The 18,294-nt window shown below is 37.5% G+C and overlaps 1 protein-coding gene across 1 annotated transcript in view; it reads right to left on the bottom strand.

The window, feature by feature from the left end:
- Positions 1–17,256, bottom strand: part of map3k1 (mitogen-activated protein kinase kinase kinase 1, E3 ubiquitin protein ligase) — an 84,466-nt gene extending 67,210 nt beyond the window's left edge. Inside the window, exon 1 of the mRNA XM_067434254.1 lies at positions 16,835–17,256. Within this exon, the coding sequence (XP_067290355.1) occupies positions 16,835–17,241 (407 nt within the window). The 5' untranslated portion in view covers positions 17,242–17,256. The remainder of the gene's footprint in view (positions 1–16,834) is intronic.
- Between the last annotated feature and the right edge of the window lie 1,038 nt (positions 17,257–18,294).

Raw genomic sequence — 18,294 nt, 5'->3', positions numbered from 1 at the left:
CGTCCTGCTGTTAACTAAACAAAACCTAAGAGGGGGGGACCCCTGTGGGGACTAATGGGTATAGAAATATCCGGGCCTTTGTGTCCGGTGTCCAGGCGTGATCATTCAGCTAACCCTGGGCTTTAAATATGCAGTTCCTGGTGACCATGGAGAGGCCTCCGCTCATTAGACAAAACATGCTAAAACACTCCACAGAGACAACACAAGCCAAGCCAAGGCTCAAAGACACAGCACTACTTTATTGTGCAGTAAACTGAATTATTTTTTGAATTGTGTTCAATTACAAGTTTTAATGCCATTTTGATGCAATGACATTCAAAAAGGTTCAAGCAATAATTTGCATGGCATGTTGTCTTCACATCTTTTAAAGTAAAGACTCAAAGGCATCTGGAGTTATACACTTTATCATACACCCTGAGCGATGTGACGCCAGGCCCGAAGCAAAAGTTTTTGCACGTTACAGCCCGACGCAGTTATCATTTTCACGTCCAGCGCCATGTTGTGTAAATAGCAAACGCACTCGCACCCATGGTCTTTGGTGCATTGCTGCTATTTTGAGGCAACTGAAAACAACTGTGCCATTGACCAAATGGTAAATAACGCAGTCTTTTTTGTAGGGATGCACGATATTATCGGCACGACATCGGAATCGGCCGATAAACGCTTAAAATATAAAAATCGGCATCGGTCGATATGAAAACATTATGCCGATATGCCTTGCCGATATGATAACGTGTTGATATGCGCCTGCAATAACTCACGTGTGCAAGGAGTGCTACAGATGAGACCATGTCAGCACTGCAGTCATTCTTCAAGTGAAAACAAGAAAATACATTGCATATTTAAATTGACTGTTTTTAAATGCTGCCTTGAATTTCTGAATGCACGTACAGAAGGACGTGACCGTCAGCAGCAGATTTGCCACGTTTTCACAACAAAACGAACCCAAAACAAGCCCAATCGCGTCTCCCCACTCTCTAGCGCGTGCGGCAGCCTCCACAGCAGCAGAAGCTCCTCCAGGTCCTAGTGCCCTCCCTCTAGACCGCTATATATTTATACATGTAGTGGGTGCGCTGTTGTTACACTAATACAATGAAAAGTAGAATACACAAATAAATTGAAGTTACTTCTTGTTCAGAATAAACAAATCAGTAATGATGTCATAAATCACAAGCATGACACTTGTAAATTAAATACTTTTATATACAGTGTATTAATCTGTAATAAAATTTTATGAAATGGATGATGAAAAATAATCCAAGGAGCTCTACAATAATTGTAGAATTAAAAGACAGCATCAATGGATGTCATGCCACCCCCACTTCATGTGCACAAACGTTAAATCCAAAAATACAATATTAAGGTTACAGCTGCATCTGGGGTGAAAAATTACTGACTTTATTATTGTTATTTTCAGAGCTTTTAATATACTCTTATCATAAAAAGAACTTTATTAAAATGTATTTATCTTCAACAAGAATCCTTTTATTAAGGAGACCTCAGAAATCTGAAACCAGAATGAAAAAAAATAGTTTTTGCTCAAAATGGTGTTGTTTCCAAACAAAGGGAAAAAATAAACATTTATCGGTATCGGCATCGGCCAAAATGAGCTGAAAAATATCGGCATATCGGATATCGGCAAAAATCCAATATCGTGCATCCCTACTTTTTTGCGTTATATAAAGTGCGCGTTAGTAATGCGCGCCTATAGATGGGTGCAAAACACATGTATACGCACACAGGGAGCACAACAACACACAAACATTTTTAAATATAAAAAAAATTAAGATTTCCTCTCTGGAGAAGCGATCTTTGCATGGTGCAAGTGCAACTGGCTTTTAAAGGGAATGGGAGATGATACTTTGATTGGTTAATTGAACATAACACCCAAAATGAACGCATGAATCATTAAGAGACCATGGCTCTTTTGGACCATGAGCCTGACACACAAATCGTTTTTTCCATCGTTAAGCTAGCAAAAGTGAATTCTGACACGCCCTAAGTGCACCTGCGCCATGAGCTTCATACCATGCGCTCAAATCGTTAAAATAGTGCCCTTTGTCTTGAACAGACTGCTATGAGATTTTTTTTTTTATATATAAACAAAAAATAGATATAAAATGTAATCTTCAATGTCTGCACTATGCAAATTGGAACCGTCCAGAACTAGCATAATGCTACAACGCTTGCGGTTAAATTTAAGGACATTAATCGAAAACTATCAGCAGCTTGCTTGCTAACATATTAGCCCAAAATGTTAGAAGTTCGGTTTTATTTTTCCTGTATCGGAGTCAGATAATTTCGGTGGAGAAAGCAGCAGCTCTCACAAACACTGCAGCATGTTTGAGGGTGAGGGTTACGGTACTCAGCCCCGCTTACAGACAGCATCGTTCTCGGAGATACAGAGCTGTCCTCACTCTTGAAGTAGCCCAAAACAGTGTATGAAGGATAGCCATGGCAGCAAAAACGATGTCAACGCGGAGTGGGCGGTCGTGCGCGTTGAGTGCAGTGATCGATGTCGCGCCTGCAGTCAGCGGAGGCTTGTGGAAAGTATAAACAAACGCAACAAAAAGCACCCTTAGCTGAATCTGATACTTTAATAATATACTGGCAAAAACAGATTAGGCAGATTTGCACATTTGTGTTCACACTCTGGAGAACGCCAAATGCATCTTTTCACAACATGTTTGCAGCAGTGAGTAACGTAGTCAGATCTCTTGAAAGTGATCCGAGATTTATTCAGTGCTGAGTTAATGCAGGCTCACAAAACTCGAGGATATACAGTCTATAAAATCCATTGAATAAAACTATTGATTTTCATGCTGCTAAGAGAACAGATGGCCAACTGCATGCTGCAAAGTTTCAGAAGTGAAATCTAAATATAAATGCTGGATTCACTCTGCACGAGACAGAAATATCCTCCTGAGAGAGGTTTTGCCTCTGTAAAGGGACATTATATTTTAGTGAATTTCTCTGTCAACATAGTTTTGTCTGGATATTCTTATGAAAATATTCCTTTTGATTACTCCCATTATTTTCTTTTTACACTGAATCTAATTTGCATAGTAATGTGTTTAGGACATGTAGTGTGCAGATGCATTTCACAGGATGGGAATGGCTTTTATGGCAATTTTTATTATTAATACTTGGTTAGTTGATTTGTTAGTATTGATTTGTTTGGTTAACTTTGGATAAATATTTTATTTTAATAAAGTGCAGTTCACAAAATTAAGATTTGAGAGATGGCAAGCTAAGAAGTGCCACAAGAGAAACTTCCAACACTGAGGTCTTTTCATACCAAATTCAAGCTTAAAATGTAAGACTAATCACTTCGGAAAGGTCACGTTACATGAACATTGTTATGAAGAGCAAATTCATTTCTGTGAAATATGTGGTACATCGACAAACACATCATCATCTGGCTATCAGATGACTGTCTGCATCTTGTAACTCATTGTGTTTTGCCACCACAGCAAGCTCAAGATTCTGTCCAAGAAATAAAAATACAACAGCAAGGTCACAGCATTAATAAGCTCCTCATAAGAACAAAAAAATATTTTTTTTACCACAGATATACAGAATGCTACACATTCTGGATATTAAAACTGATATATTCTCATCTTTGTAATTTCAAAAGACTGCCACAATTCCTGTAAAATTTTAATTATTTGTGCAATTTAGAGTAAAAAGCACTGCTTCATTAATATACCTCTATTCCGTGCCATTTATGTCAAAAGTTCTCTCGCAAAGAATATTTGCATTAGGCGAGAATAGGCCTTCACTCTGACAGAAAAGCCTGTTCTAGGACAGAAAATACTACATGCTAAATTTAACCTTTATAAGGTGAAGTGCAAGACTGCACACTTTAAAAAGTGTCACATTTCACACTTAAACGCCACCGAGTCACTCCCTCAGCGTACGTTTAGAACACCACAGACGAACATACACCCTAGATCTTTATTTTAGCCTGTCACAGTCTCCCACAAGAGAGGCTATATTTACCACAATGAAGCTTCCAGAGGACCTCATGACTTTTTGGGAGTCTTCTTACAAGCATAAGCTTGTCGAGGGTATATTTCCAAACGGAACAATAGCATTTAAGAAAGTGTTTGAGAGCAAACGTTTGAGGTGCTCCAGCTCAGCACTGAAGCCATTTTGGCTCCAGATGTTGGTCAGTATCTAATTGAAGGGGGGCCTGGAAAGGTCAGTTTGAGAGATGACTCACATGCTCTTTATAGGGCATGAATGAAACATTAGATACTTCAAACTTTTAATTTAATCCTGAAGACCTGATAAAAATCCAAGAAAAAAATACCAAGTGTAATAAAAAAAAAGACTAATTTTTATTGTAAAAACCAGAGGTGTGGACTCGAGTCATGTGACTTGGAATCGAGTCAGACTCGAGTCATGAATTTGATGACTTTGGACTCGACTCGACAAAATGTACAAAGACTTGCAACTCGACTTGGACTTTAACATCAATGACTTGTGACTTCACTTGGACTTGAGCCTCATGACTCGAGAAGACTTGCTACTTTTTGGCTATTTTTCTTTCACACGGCCGCGCTGCTCTCAGTGAAAAAAAGCTGCACCTGTATGCATGCAGATAGCACGTGCGCTGCCAGCACGACATCCAATCACTGTAGTCCCACGTTGGTTTGATTCGACAGTATCCATAGCTACCAAGTCCGCGTATAACACGTGACTTTGGGCTTCTTCTTTTTGGCAAGTCGCGGTAAAAAAATCTCGAGTTGCGGGTCGCGGTTTTTTGGGCTTATTTGAAAAAATGTGGTTGCTTGTTAGGAAAATATGACAAGCAACTTCGTTTCTTTACATTTATGGTCGCTGTTTTGTCCAAATACATTGACTGGCACTGTCTCTCACAGCTAATAGGCATAGTGCAACGATACAAGTGCTGTATTCATTCGTCCTCATACATCCCGCCTCCTTCCCCTCTTTGAAGAAAAATCGCGTTCAACGTGCAGGTATGTGATGTGATGTTATAAATGTAATGATAGTTCATAGACATAAATAGACGAATACATTTTATTTTTTTTTACAAACAATGCAACCAGCAAAGATATACAGAGATGGAGAGGAAACAGGGAGGTAAGCCACCTAATTTAATCTTAAAAATATGTTTTATAATGTAGGCTATTTATTATGACTATTATTATTTGGCTATTATAAAAATAAAAATAAATAATAAAAAAAAGTATAGGCTGCTAATAATAACAGTAGGTATGGTTCGAATGTATATTATTATAAACATGTCTCTATATTGCAGCACTCTCAGTGTTTTCCTATGCACCAACTCCCAATCATAGACTGTAAAAAAGTGCATAATAATCCTAAATAGTAGCTATGTGACATTAGTAATTTTCAATACTATTTTGAGCAGATTGCACATTGAGATGCAGGGCTTATCCTTTTTACGGTTTATAGTGAGCATGTTCACCACTGCTCCTTATATGTGTGCAATAACTCCGACTGGAGTTACCATAATCCTTCACGTCACTTTTTCTCTTTTTCCATCTACAAACCTCTTCTGTTCACAGTCTTTATTGCAACTTGAAGAATTTTGTAAAATCCCATCTGTATTTGCATTTTAAACTCCACGAGATTTCAATTTAAAATGTTGCAGGGTCATTTATTGATAAATTATTGAGCATAAATTATACTGATGATAATAAATAATATAATAATATTGGGCTTGTTTTGGGCCCCCCACCCCTCTAGGTATTCTTCATACCTGAGAAGAATATGAAACAGATGTCAGAAAATCCCTTATAGCCTCACGCTGTATTTGAAACTACTCTTTACTCATATCAGTGTTGTTGTGTTAATATTCATTGTCTATTATACACTACGGTATACGATAATATTTCAGTTTCAGTGTATGCAATATTAAGAATGTTTTCACTGCTTCAAAAGTCAAAAGAAAGCCCTTTCCCTCCAGAAACTGAAGTCATATGCTTTATAGCAGTGGTATTCAAAGTGGGGACAGGGACCCCTGGGTGCCGCGATGGGATGCTAGGGGGGCTATGGCAAGCTGGCATAAAAAGTATAGCAAAACAAAATAATTGAATAAATTAAATTATTAAAGTAAACCAAATTAAACCAAAAATAAGCTAAACAATATTCCCATAATGTTTCCATAATGCCCTAAGTTTAGGCTAAAAGGACCCATATCTATTTGAAAGTTGAACTGTTTTGCCATATGAGGTCAACACAATACAGGACTGAAGCCGCTGTGCATTGTTCTAGTGTTTCTGTTTTTTTTTTTACTGTATTTGCTTAATGTCATTGTATAAAAAGAGGTTTAAATAAATATAAATCTTACAGACATACATGATTTGTATAATTTTTATTTCTGTGGTAAGATGACTTGAAGTGACTCGAAACTAAAATGGTAGGACTTGGACTCGACTTGAGACTTGTTGGCTTTGACTTCTGACTCGACTCGAGACTTGACTCATCTTTGACTCGACTTGACTTGGGACTCGAGGGCAAAGACTTGAGACTTACTTGTGACTTGCATAACAATGACTTTGTCCCACCTCTGGTAAAAACTCTTACTATACAATGGGGGGTGGGTATAGCCTTACAATACAGTAAAATATTGTTGGAAGTAAAAGCATAAAACATCATGATTCACATTGAAAATCCATAAATCCATGATTTAGTGTCACTTCACATTAATGTTTTTTTATTTTAATAATTATGCTTCTTAGTTTTATCTGCCTTTTCATTTTTGCAATCACGTGTGCTCTATGTATAAGGAGCAGTGGTACTGACGGCACACTTTACAAGATAAGGTATAAGTCTCTAGCTGCATTTCCATTACCCTTCGAATTGCGCAAATTGAAATTGCGAAATGAAAATACACCCAATGGAAACGCGGCAATTTTGCAAAAACTCCCATATATCGCTAGCCTGAATGCCAGCCGAACTTAGCCCCGCCCACAAAATGTTTAGGTAAGGCAGTTCGGTCTGGCCTTGCTCCATAGAGGAGTAATTATCCCCGAACAGAAACTGTTCGGACCAATGAAATCATCAGGGCAGGCTTTAGACGATGACGGACAGATGATCAACAGAAACGTAATCATGCACGGATTATATTTGTTTGAATCCACGGAGAGCTTGTTTGTATATGCATTCACCTTCACAATTTCTCTCAGAAATGATCATGTTGGGAAAGTACTCTGTGTATCATTAAATAATTGTATTTTTTTACAACACCGGCAAAGATTGTGTATTCCAGCCTGATTCCAGCACGCGTGCAGACGGGGTTGCCAAGTTTTTACAACAAAACCCGCCAACTACTAGCCCTAAACAATAGCTTCTCGGGGGTTCCCCCGGGAAAAAAATAGTGTTTGGGGGGTAAAATGTGTGTTATTTTGGCAAGGTTGCCTGCTAAAATTCGCACTCATGGTTCTATATATCACATAATAGTCGCTTCCACCCGTGGACATAGAAAACAACCCACAGAAAAAACGCCGACTTGGCAACACAGTGCAGTTGAGCTCTGTTGACATTTGACAATCCGTCGCTTCGTTGCTCTGATTGGTTGTAGGTCTATCCAATTGATGCCTTTCCTGGTTAGGTTGAAACACGCCCCATAATCACAGCCCAATGGAGCAGTTTAAGACTCATATTCTGACTAGAATTGAGTATGACCACGTCAGGCTAATATATTGCTACCAAGTTGGGTAACGCTCTCATGAGGTGGCTTTTCAGGCAATTCGAAAAAGGACATTTTCACAAAACTGCAAAGGAAACGTTTTTTTTTTTTCTTTCACATTTACAGGTGCGGTGCCGCATTGCTGCAACATAGGGCCTATGTTTTTTTTTTTTTTTTTTTGACGTAATAACGAGGTCTTATGTAGTTAAAAGAACCTACATTTTCTCCTAATAAAATAAAATAATGTTTAAATACAATAATACAATGCACCAAAAATATATACAGCTCTGGAAAAAATTAAAAGACCACTTAACATTGAGAAATCAATGAGAAATCAATGTTAAGTGGTCTCTTAATTTTTTCCAGAGCTGTAAAAGTACAATTTTCAAACAGATTAAAGTGCAAAAGAATGATGCTATAAAGAATAAATTCATATAAGAAATGAGCGGTTTGTGTGAGAAAAAGAAACAGTATTTAGGCCATCCTTAAAAATATTTTGGTTTGCAGTAACAGTAAAAAAAATTTAAAAAAGGGTCGGTAGGTAGGTCTATATTTTTTTTTTCACATTTTAATACAAAAAAAAAAGTACATTTTTGGTGATGGTGATTACGTAGGTATGAATTTAAACAAATTGGCATATCGTGACATCACTGACTGGGTCTTCAAGCCGTGCCTTCGGGCGTGTAGGCTGATTGCAGGCTATATAGACCACAAACAAATAAATGATATATTTGTCAAAAACATGTTTATTGCATAAATTTCCGGTGCATTCTTAAAGAAAAGTGTCCAACCACCAGCTAGCTGTCATTGACTCAAAGCTGTCAACCCTCCCTTTTTTTCCGGGTTTCTCATGTATTTTAGCTCTTTTCCCGCTGTCTTCCCGTTTTAGTATTTTCCCGTGATATGTTTCTTATTTTTACGCTCGATTGTGTAAAAAGGGGTCGTTTTACGCTCGATTGTGAACACGCAACTATCTGTGTCTGTCTCTGAAGTGGCTTCCACTTCTTGCCAGACCAACGCATCTGGTGATATAGACTAGTGCATTTGAATATTAAAAAGCAAAAAGTTGTTTTTATGAATTCAATTAATTAAGTAGCTATAACCAGCTATTCAATCAAGAGCAGTGAGTGAGTCCTTATCTTTTGTTTGACAGACAGCAGTAAAGGCTACTGCCCCTTTAAGACCTAATACAGAGATATGCATCGTTTTTCTCAACTGTATAAAGTTCTCTTAAGGCATATACAGACTGTCTGATGGATACTCATCAAGATCGACATGTTGACATACTTTTTGTGAGTTTATCCGTTCAAACGCAAGACTTGAAAGAACTCAATATTTGCGCGCTGTGAGACGTGCGCGCGCTGCGCACAGAGACAGATCTTCTCTCACTGCAGAGGGTTCTCATTCGCGTCTTCTGGCGAATAAACTGAGTGATGATGGCGAAAATGACTGGTCATACGGCAGCACTCGCATGCATTGAACACAGTTTACAAAGATAGACCGTTTTTCCCACGTTTTCTTTTATTATCGCTGTTGTAGTGTACGTGTATCCATCGACAGAACCATACATAAAGCATTATTTTTCAAGTTACCAGTGCCGCCGCTCCCACCACGCGCTGGGGTCGAGCAGAACACACGCTACCCATAGCAACGCGTTATGACAACGACATTTCAGACCGACAGAGACCAGATAAACGGCTTTTCCGCCATTTGTTACTGTTTTGTACACGTTGTTATATTAATTATAATTCAAAATCTGTTTTATTCGCCACAATATAGTAATGATGAATGTTGAGAGGGGCACTTTTGATTCATTTTCAAAAAGGACAGGGGCTCAAAGCCCTCCCCTCTGCAGTGCACTTGCCTGGTGTGTGTAACGTGTCCATGGTCCTCCTGACTCCTGTCACACGGCGAAATAATCTCCGACAGGGCTTTAACAGTCTAACGTTACAGTGAATGAGAGTATGAGCCGAGCCGAAACGAACGCACGTGCAGGCCATAGTGTGACATCCGTTAACCATAGTGTAAACATAGATGACGTCACGGGTTTTTCTATAAACGAAAGAACGTAGCCTTCGTTTGTATGGCCCAGGCAATTTATACATTTATAATACTTACTAAAATATAATTCATATTATTTTATTACTGTTGTATTAGTTGTTTGAAAAGTAAAAAAAGAAATTGGTCGGTCTTAAAGCCAATTTACAACCGGCAAGTCGGTCGGACTAAAAGGGAAAAAAAATAAAAAATTGAGTCGGCCCTAAATTGACAGGGTCGGTCGGGTTACGGCAAACAAGAATATTTTTAAGGATGGCCTTATATAGTTTTTACCTCTTGTACAACACTAAGTCCGACTGATCCGAGGATGCGCGTGCGTGTTTCCTATGGTGTACAAGAGGTAAAAACTACGTTTTCTCACACAAACCGCTCATTTCGTGTCTAAGGCCATCAATGTGTACTTACGATGGGGGATTCTTTAATTGGGACTTCTGTGTATGCTCTTTGAGGTGGTGACCATAGACCTGCATTATGTGAGGCACAGACAAGAACGGTTTGACCTAAAATGATCTAAATTGAAACTACTGGGGAAACAAATACTCCGACATCTCAGGTGCTCATGAGGTAAGCTAAAACATCAAAATTTAATTTCAAAGTGAACTATCCCTTTAAGTGCATTAAAAAAAATGTAAAAATTGTTAATAAATTATTATTTACGATATTTTGAAGTGCCCACGATAACAATATCGTGCATTCATTATCGTGATTTATTACACGGCTCTGTGAAATACTTGATTCTGATTGGTCAATCGCGCATTCCAGCGGTATGTTATTTCCAGATAACAACCGCTCATCCGGGTACGAGTTATCTTGACTGGTACTACTTCTATGCTTAACGCTGGTGCCATCTTGGGGCTGTTACATACTTAAACAGCCATGGCTACAATGGAAGACTTCGAGTCGGGTTTCCTTCATTAAGTTTTAAATATGGATATTTTTCTTACACAAACACATCAATTTGAATCAGAAGGCTCTATTAACCCATCGGAGCCATGTGGAGCACATTATTTGACAGACAGCTGCATTTTTTATGGATTTCAAAAACAGCTACAACTACTGCTTGGATTAACGTTAGCCTGGACTTTTTAAACACTCCGATTGTATTTGTCTGAAAGAAGAATGTCATATACACCTGTAATGACTTTCAGCATTCATTTGGAACTGTTTTTCTTTGCGGAAGCTTTGCGCAAGAGCTAATAAAATATTTAATCTCAAGACAATATTTTGTGTCTAATTTATTTGAGACTAGTAGCCGTGTAATAAGCGGGGAAATGTACACCCAGCCGGTTGTTATCGCAGAATAAACCCTGACAGAGAGATCCGGACCCTGACGCGAAGCGGAGGTGTACATTATCCCTAACATGTCGCATTACCGCAAATCAGAACATGTCTAGCGCACTCGCCATAAGAGAAACCTGTGTTAACCGGTGCTGCAAAGTCATGAAAGTTTATAATTAGCACACGTTTTTTAAGCCCTGCCAATTTAAACATTCAAAAGATAACTCGTCCACGCTGTGTGAGAGATTTGTATCTGAAGCACGGTCCCAGAAATCCGTGTCTGATAGCACATGGATACTGAACTGAGCTCTCTTACTTATTCTTGCGCTTGAATGGACAATTTCACACAAAATGATGTCAAAATGTCCGTCTTGGCGAGTATCCTAGTAAAATATAATCAGTTACGTCTTAAGTGAACATAAACAGTGGAGAAAGACGACGTATGTGTAACAATATCAGTGTACAGAATCTGTGCATTATGTCTTAAAGGGGCAGCAGCCTAATATTCCTGCTGACTGTGTTTTTAATGTCAATCAAATAACAAAAGACTATTGACTGAGCAAGTTGTCACTTTAATAATGATCCATCTATATTTAATTTATACAGTAGAGACTATTCAGTGCTATTTTAGATTTGATTATTCAATTTCTATATCTAATCTAGTAAATCTACCTAATCTGTATAATTATTATACATTTATAAATATTTTATATTTATGTAGAATTTTGTAATTTGCATTGTTCTTGCATTCTATGTAAAAAGTCTGGTGAGTAAAATAAAAACATTTACTAGCCAATGGTGACTCGAGCATCAATGGGTCCATAGAGGGTTGCAATATTTCACAATAAGATCCACAAATACATCCTTTATGTCCAGAAACACTTTTTTGATCCTGACATAAATCCATTTAACCTCATGCTCTTATTTTACCAGATGAAAGGCCTGTGACATTCTCTTTTCTAGAGGTAGTATCTTCTCCAGCACTGGACCATCTATGCGTGACGTGAATGGTCAAACCCCACCACATCCGCTGGAAACGCAAACAAATTAATTACGATTCTGTGGGCTGGGAACATCCAATGGGACCACACCAACTGTGTCAAGCACACAGGAAACTCCATCCTCACAGCGGGTACACCGACCTGACAATGATGGAAAAACCCTCAGCTCTTTCACAATGCCAAACTTTGTTTGGCATTGTGAAAGAGCATTGCAAACTCCAGTTGCAAATCTGCTAAGACATATTAAGAAGTTCAGCCCACATTCGCAAATCATATAAAAAAAATGACTACTGCAATAGATCAAATTCAAAAGCTCCAATCCTTCTCCTCAAGGAGGCAAAACATTCTTTTTCCATGCACTTTATATGCACTATTTCAGGGGGTTTTCTACATTGAAATTTTTTTGGCGGCCACTAAAACAAATTTGTCCCGCCAAACATTATTTGGTAAGTTATTGTGATTTATAAATTGATGTAGATTACTAATGCACGTGACAGTGAATGAGCAGAGCCCGCGCACTATCTGTCTTCAAAACGATCACCGTCTTATTCAACGCTCTTCTCGCTCGCATATCAATCAAAATCAATCCACCAAGTTATTGTCTTCCTTGTAGGTCTCTGACGTGAACTCACCTGGAACTCACGCGATAGCGGCGCTCCTTCTCCTCCAGGTCATGTATTCGAACGGTGGATCTGTGTCTTATTCTCACGCATGCGTCGAGTTCAAGTCAATAACTTGGTGGATAAAGGTGTTATTTGTATTTTTGTGCGCACAATATTTTCGTCGCATTGTAAAATTATTGTACAGCCACTGTACTGAGATGGACTTTGTAACGAAGTCTTTAGTGGCTTTACGTTCTTGTGAGTGGGTCAGTGGAAATGTACTGAATGCCATTGTTTTTTTTACAATAACTCCTTAAGCTTAGACCTTTCTAATGTTTTTAGTCATAGGCTGTCTGCATATTATTAGGTTACCCAGCAGGTTTTTTTTTTTTGTAAAATAAGTTTTCTGTAAAATATTGTTATATTCTGGCTTACTCTATTTTTAATTTGTAATTATAAAAATGTTATTGAAATGCTAATATTTCTTATTTTTTAAAAATATTTTTAGCAGTAATAAATCATAATTATTATTAGTCATATTAATATATAAACACATAAATATTATATAAACACTTCATTTGTAAAAAGAAAAAAGGAAACAATTATATTTGTATTTTAAATTGCAATAATTTAAATTACTCTGTATGCAGTTGGATAGTCCTTTAACTATGCCCGTTGCTCACACCTCTTGTGCAGTAGAGATAGAGAAATAGAGAGTAAACTCCCCAGACCAATGTTTAATCTTAAATTGAGCTTGGTCTGCTGATAGCAAGACAAAGTCATGGCTGTTTCTTGTAACCATATTGTCACAAATCTTTAACCACGTTGGTTAATGATGTCATACAGGTGGTGGAGTAATAACCGCTTTTAATTTTATTTTGATATCGAATTCATGCTAGATTTTTTGCTATAAATTATGAACATGGCATTTGAGGACTAAATCTTTTTTTAGATTAGATTTTTTTCCAATCTGTCATTTGCCGCCTGGCATCACCTGTCAATCACTTGGATCAACGATTGAGAGTTAAGAGTTAATAGCTTAGCTGTTTTCATTGTTTGTTTTTTTAAATGTTTTTTATTGTATTAAATCCAGACCAAAAATCCTAATAATCAAACTTAACCCAGAATTATGAATTATGAATTCAGAATTATGGTAACTGTTTTCACTACATTAGTTTGAATTACTAAATTTAGTGATGATAAATATTTCCAATAAATTTTGTCATGGATTATCATCATCTAAAATGTTTGAAATAGTTATTTTTTTTCAAATGTTGAAATTGTGTGTGTGTTTATCTGATCAAAAGTTTAATAAACCAGACACGGATGGCAGTGCTCTGTTTTAAGTCTTTTTTTTTCAATTTTACCAAAATACTTCTCGCTGGTTAGGGGGTACTTGGCTGAAAAAATATTTCACAGGGGGTACGTCACTGAAAAAAGATTGAGAACCACTGTACTAGAGCATATGCACATGCTTCATAAAATGTGCTTTAAATTTCTGACAAACTTAAAGAAGTAAATGACATTTGTACGCATTCAAAATAAAATAGATTGTACTAAATGTCAGCTTGCTTATTTTTGCTCAAGATAAAGATATTTAAGTCCACATCATGCAAACAAATAACTATGCTTCTAACCACAGGTCGAGACCTGTCGTTGCAACCACACAAGTTTGCAAAAGTTCGTTGGAACGATGGTTTTGGGATACACAAACTCCTTGAAATATGTTGATAACGACGGAACTTGCGACCACTGTTGGCTAACGATGCTTTTGGGAAACGCATCCCAGGCCGATTCCCATTAAAAGTCCCAACACCTTGACTCTGAAAACTATCAAAACATTACTCTGTTTGTTTGAGAATCCCAACCAGCACACAAAGACACATCAGCTCAACCAAGACTGAGAGGCTGAAGCATTCAATTTAAATTGAAAAAACAGTGTTTGGAAAACCAGATAAATAGAATAAAAACAACAGATACTCCATGCTTTACTTTTCTTCAGCGGTTCCTTTAACAACTCAAGAAACGTTGAAAGGAACCCGCTTTGATCTCTCAACAAAAACTGCATTGAGCTGTCTAAGTAAAGCAGGAGAAGGCTTAAAGATACTACTTTGAACTGTAAACAGTGGTTTGGAATTATTGAAGAAGGGTTATGGAAGAACTTACATATATTCTAAAGATGAAAAAAAGTACTTTCAAGAGGGACTGGCAAAAGTGGTTGATATAGGCTAAAAAGAACATAAAGGTACCCTTAGCTGTAAACAGTTTTGTTATAGGAATTATTAACCTTGCTTGTTTGGCTGTATTGTTCTGTTTTTATTTTTTTCCTTTTTAAATTGGGGGTCAGTATACAAGTGCATGTATAAATACATTGATGTTTAAGAACATATTCTGATACGCATTCATAAGTTTACAGTTGTGAACGCTGCATTGCATATATATTTGATATGTATAATTTATTTTCCCCCATTTTGTTAGTGTTTTATTTTAATTATAAATTTAGTAAATTATATATATATATATATATATATATATATATATATATATATATATATATATATATATATATATATATATATATATATATATATATATATATATATATATATATAACAGTCAAGCAGGAGAACATCTGCTTCAACAGCCTTGTCAGAAACGGACACTTCAACACCTGTTTTTTTTCATCAGGACTGTTTCTGCCTGTACCATTCACTCCATTAACAAGCACACATGAACTCAATGTCTGACGCTCCTATTCTCACCTGAGGGGAAACGGCGGTAAATGAATAAGCTCAATGACGTAAAACAAGGTTTGGAATCACAGCCTGTGAATCCCTGCATGGCTTATAAACACGCAAGGGAAGACAACAAAACGGTCTCATTAGAAGTCTCTACAAAAAGACACTTATCATAATGGGTTTCAATATCAATCTCAAAATGAATAGGCCTATGCAGAAAAACCTGGATACACTTGCTTGCGACTAGTTATTTATAAAGTAAATAATACATGGAACCATCTTTCTTTATTCTCATGTGAACATTCTGTGTGTGCTCAGAAGAGACTTTAGCAACTCAACTATTCTCCTGGAAAGCAGAGCTCACAAAGGCATGGATGCAGGTTTTTTCCAGCAGATTCTTTAGGTTTCAGCTCCATTCATCTCTCATTATCTTTACGGTCTCAAAGCCCGCAGCTCATATTGCATCAAATCCTGCGCTCGCAGTCTTCCTTCTGAAAACAACTGCCATTCAACCTTCACATGCTGAACTTTCTCACATGATAATAATACTCACACATCATCATCATCATCCTCATCATCGAGCTGAGTCGCAAGACTGTTTTCAACACCACACTAAAATATGAACTGAATGCAAACAATTATTACACTACTACACTATCTATGTGTCTGTAAATTAAAATTACAATACATTAAAAGGCATTTACACAAAATGAGTTCTCGCAGAAATCTCCACTCCAGCTCTTACAAACATTACACTTTATATTTTATTCCTAGTTATGTTCAACGGTTTTATTAAAGAGGACTAGGTCCATATTTGCCTGATATTATGCGTTATAACCTAAAAACCTTTTTTTCCCTGTTTTTTGGCAGTATTTTGGGATTTATGGAGTATGAAAATAGCCAACATAAAACCTCTGTCTAAAAGGTCTAACCTAAAGACTAAACACCACAAGACATCAAATATGAGCTGAGTACAACATCAGAAATACAAATATCACACATCACAATTACGCACAGAAGAATAACTGACATATGTGTTCAACTCAAAAGGACAAAACCTACTATGCAGATGTTTGTTTACCAGTGACTGTTTTCAAATAACTATTTCGAGTAAGGTTATGTCCAAAACAAAACTTTGAAGCCAAGTTGTGGACATCAAAATAAACTCTAAATCAATCTAAACTTGCGCTTTAAAAGCGTTCGTTCAGTAACGTTAGGTCAGTGAAGATAAATACAGCGTCTTTCTAACGGTCTTACGATTTTTTTTAAAAACCACTTGCATTATGACTGTCACTGGGATGAAGATAGTATCAAATCTTTTCCTACGTGCAACATATCCATAATATTGTATACACACAGGAGGAGCTCTGCCCGACAGAAGTTTAGATATATCGCTAATCGTTCAAGTTTGTAACTTTCCACAAATGCATTTGCGACAACACCCGTTTGAAGCAATTTTGTAGTTATTTTTACCTGTTGTGTGAAGCGTTCACGTCCGCAGCAGCTGCTCCATGTTCAGCGTTCGGACTTTCACTGCTGCCCTTTAAGGAGCTTTTCATCCATTCCTGAGCACTATCACACAGATTATTGCTTGTTTTGTCGCCGAGGCTCTGCTGCAGTAAGGCGGTCTGGATCGAGCCAGGACCGGACACCGTCAGGAAGTGCAGCGCTGCAGTCCCGCTCTCGCATTTATCCAGATCCACACTTCTCACCTTCCGCCTCCACTGAGAACTCTCCCCTGCATTCCTCTTCACCTTCCCGCTGCTGTTTGACACAGTGGAGCCACTGGAACTACCCTGAAGTCCGTTCCCGACGTTTGTTCCGCTACTGGAGTCTAATAATCCGCCTAACGACGACGTCCGGCTCCCCGCCGTCGCCATTTTCTGTCCTGAATTTTTGCCACTTAATAGATTCTATGAGAGAGGGAGTGGCGGGAATTTGGGGGAGGATGAGAGGGAGTGGCTTTCGGAGAGATGGGAGGGGTCATCTGCAATGTGGGAGAGGCCAAGGGACCCCTTTTGGGAACCTACGTGCACGTTGTCATACAATTTAAAGGAATAGTTCATCCAACAATGACAATTATACCCTAATTTACTAACCCTCAGACCAGATAGGTGTATATGACTTTTTTTACTTTCAACCGACCACGATAAGTGTGTGTGTTTGAGTGTGTGTGTGTGTGTGTGTGTGTGTGTGTGTGTGTGTGTGTGTGTGTGTGTGTGTGTGTGTGTGTGTGTGTGTGTGTGTGTGTGTTTATTTATGCTCTTCCAAGCTTTATAGGGGAGTGAATAGTTTGTTTTTTTGAAGACTAAAAAAGTAAGAGGTCACAAGACTCGAGGGGCACTCGTTCCCGGAAGCCAGTGGTTATAGTTTTTTTTTAAAAGTTAATATCCATAAATATGGATATTTTTCTTACAAAAATGCACCACTTCGCTTCAGAAGGCATTTATTAACCTCCTGGAGTCGTTTGGATAACTTTTATGATGGATACAGAGCTTCAAAATCTAAGTTACCATTCACTCCTATTATAAAGCTTGGAAGAGCTAGAATATTTTTAATAGGAAGAGCCAGGATATTTTATAATATAACCAAGTTTGTTTGGCTAGAAGAAGAACTTCATATACACTATGGCTTGAGAGTGAGTAAAAAGTAAGTGGGATAATTTTCATTTCTGGGTGAACTATCCCTTTAAACGTGTCATATTATAAGAGATTGAGACGAAAGTTGAAAACTACACTGACTTACGTTTTTTAACGTCAAATATTTTCACCAATAATTACAAAGAAATGGATGGCGGTTAACAACCATGAAATTTTTAAGTTGAAAGATTAAATATGCATTTTCTTGTAAAATCTTAAAAATTGTAAAAAAAAAAAAGAAAAAAAAAAGAAAAGTTATATACTGCATTGATGGTGAAGAACCTTTAACATACA

This window comes from Pseudorasbora parva, chromosome 23 (genome assembly GCF_024679245.1).
Source record: "Pseudorasbora parva isolate DD20220531a chromosome 23, ASM2467924v1, whole genome shotgun sequence".
Classification (NCBI taxonomy): Eukaryota; Metazoa; Chordata; class Actinopteri; order Cypriniformes; family Gobionidae; genus Pseudorasbora; species Pseudorasbora parva.
The sequence above is the reverse complement of the archived record's forward strand: the minus strand, read 5'-3'. Positions and strand labels throughout refer to the sequence as shown.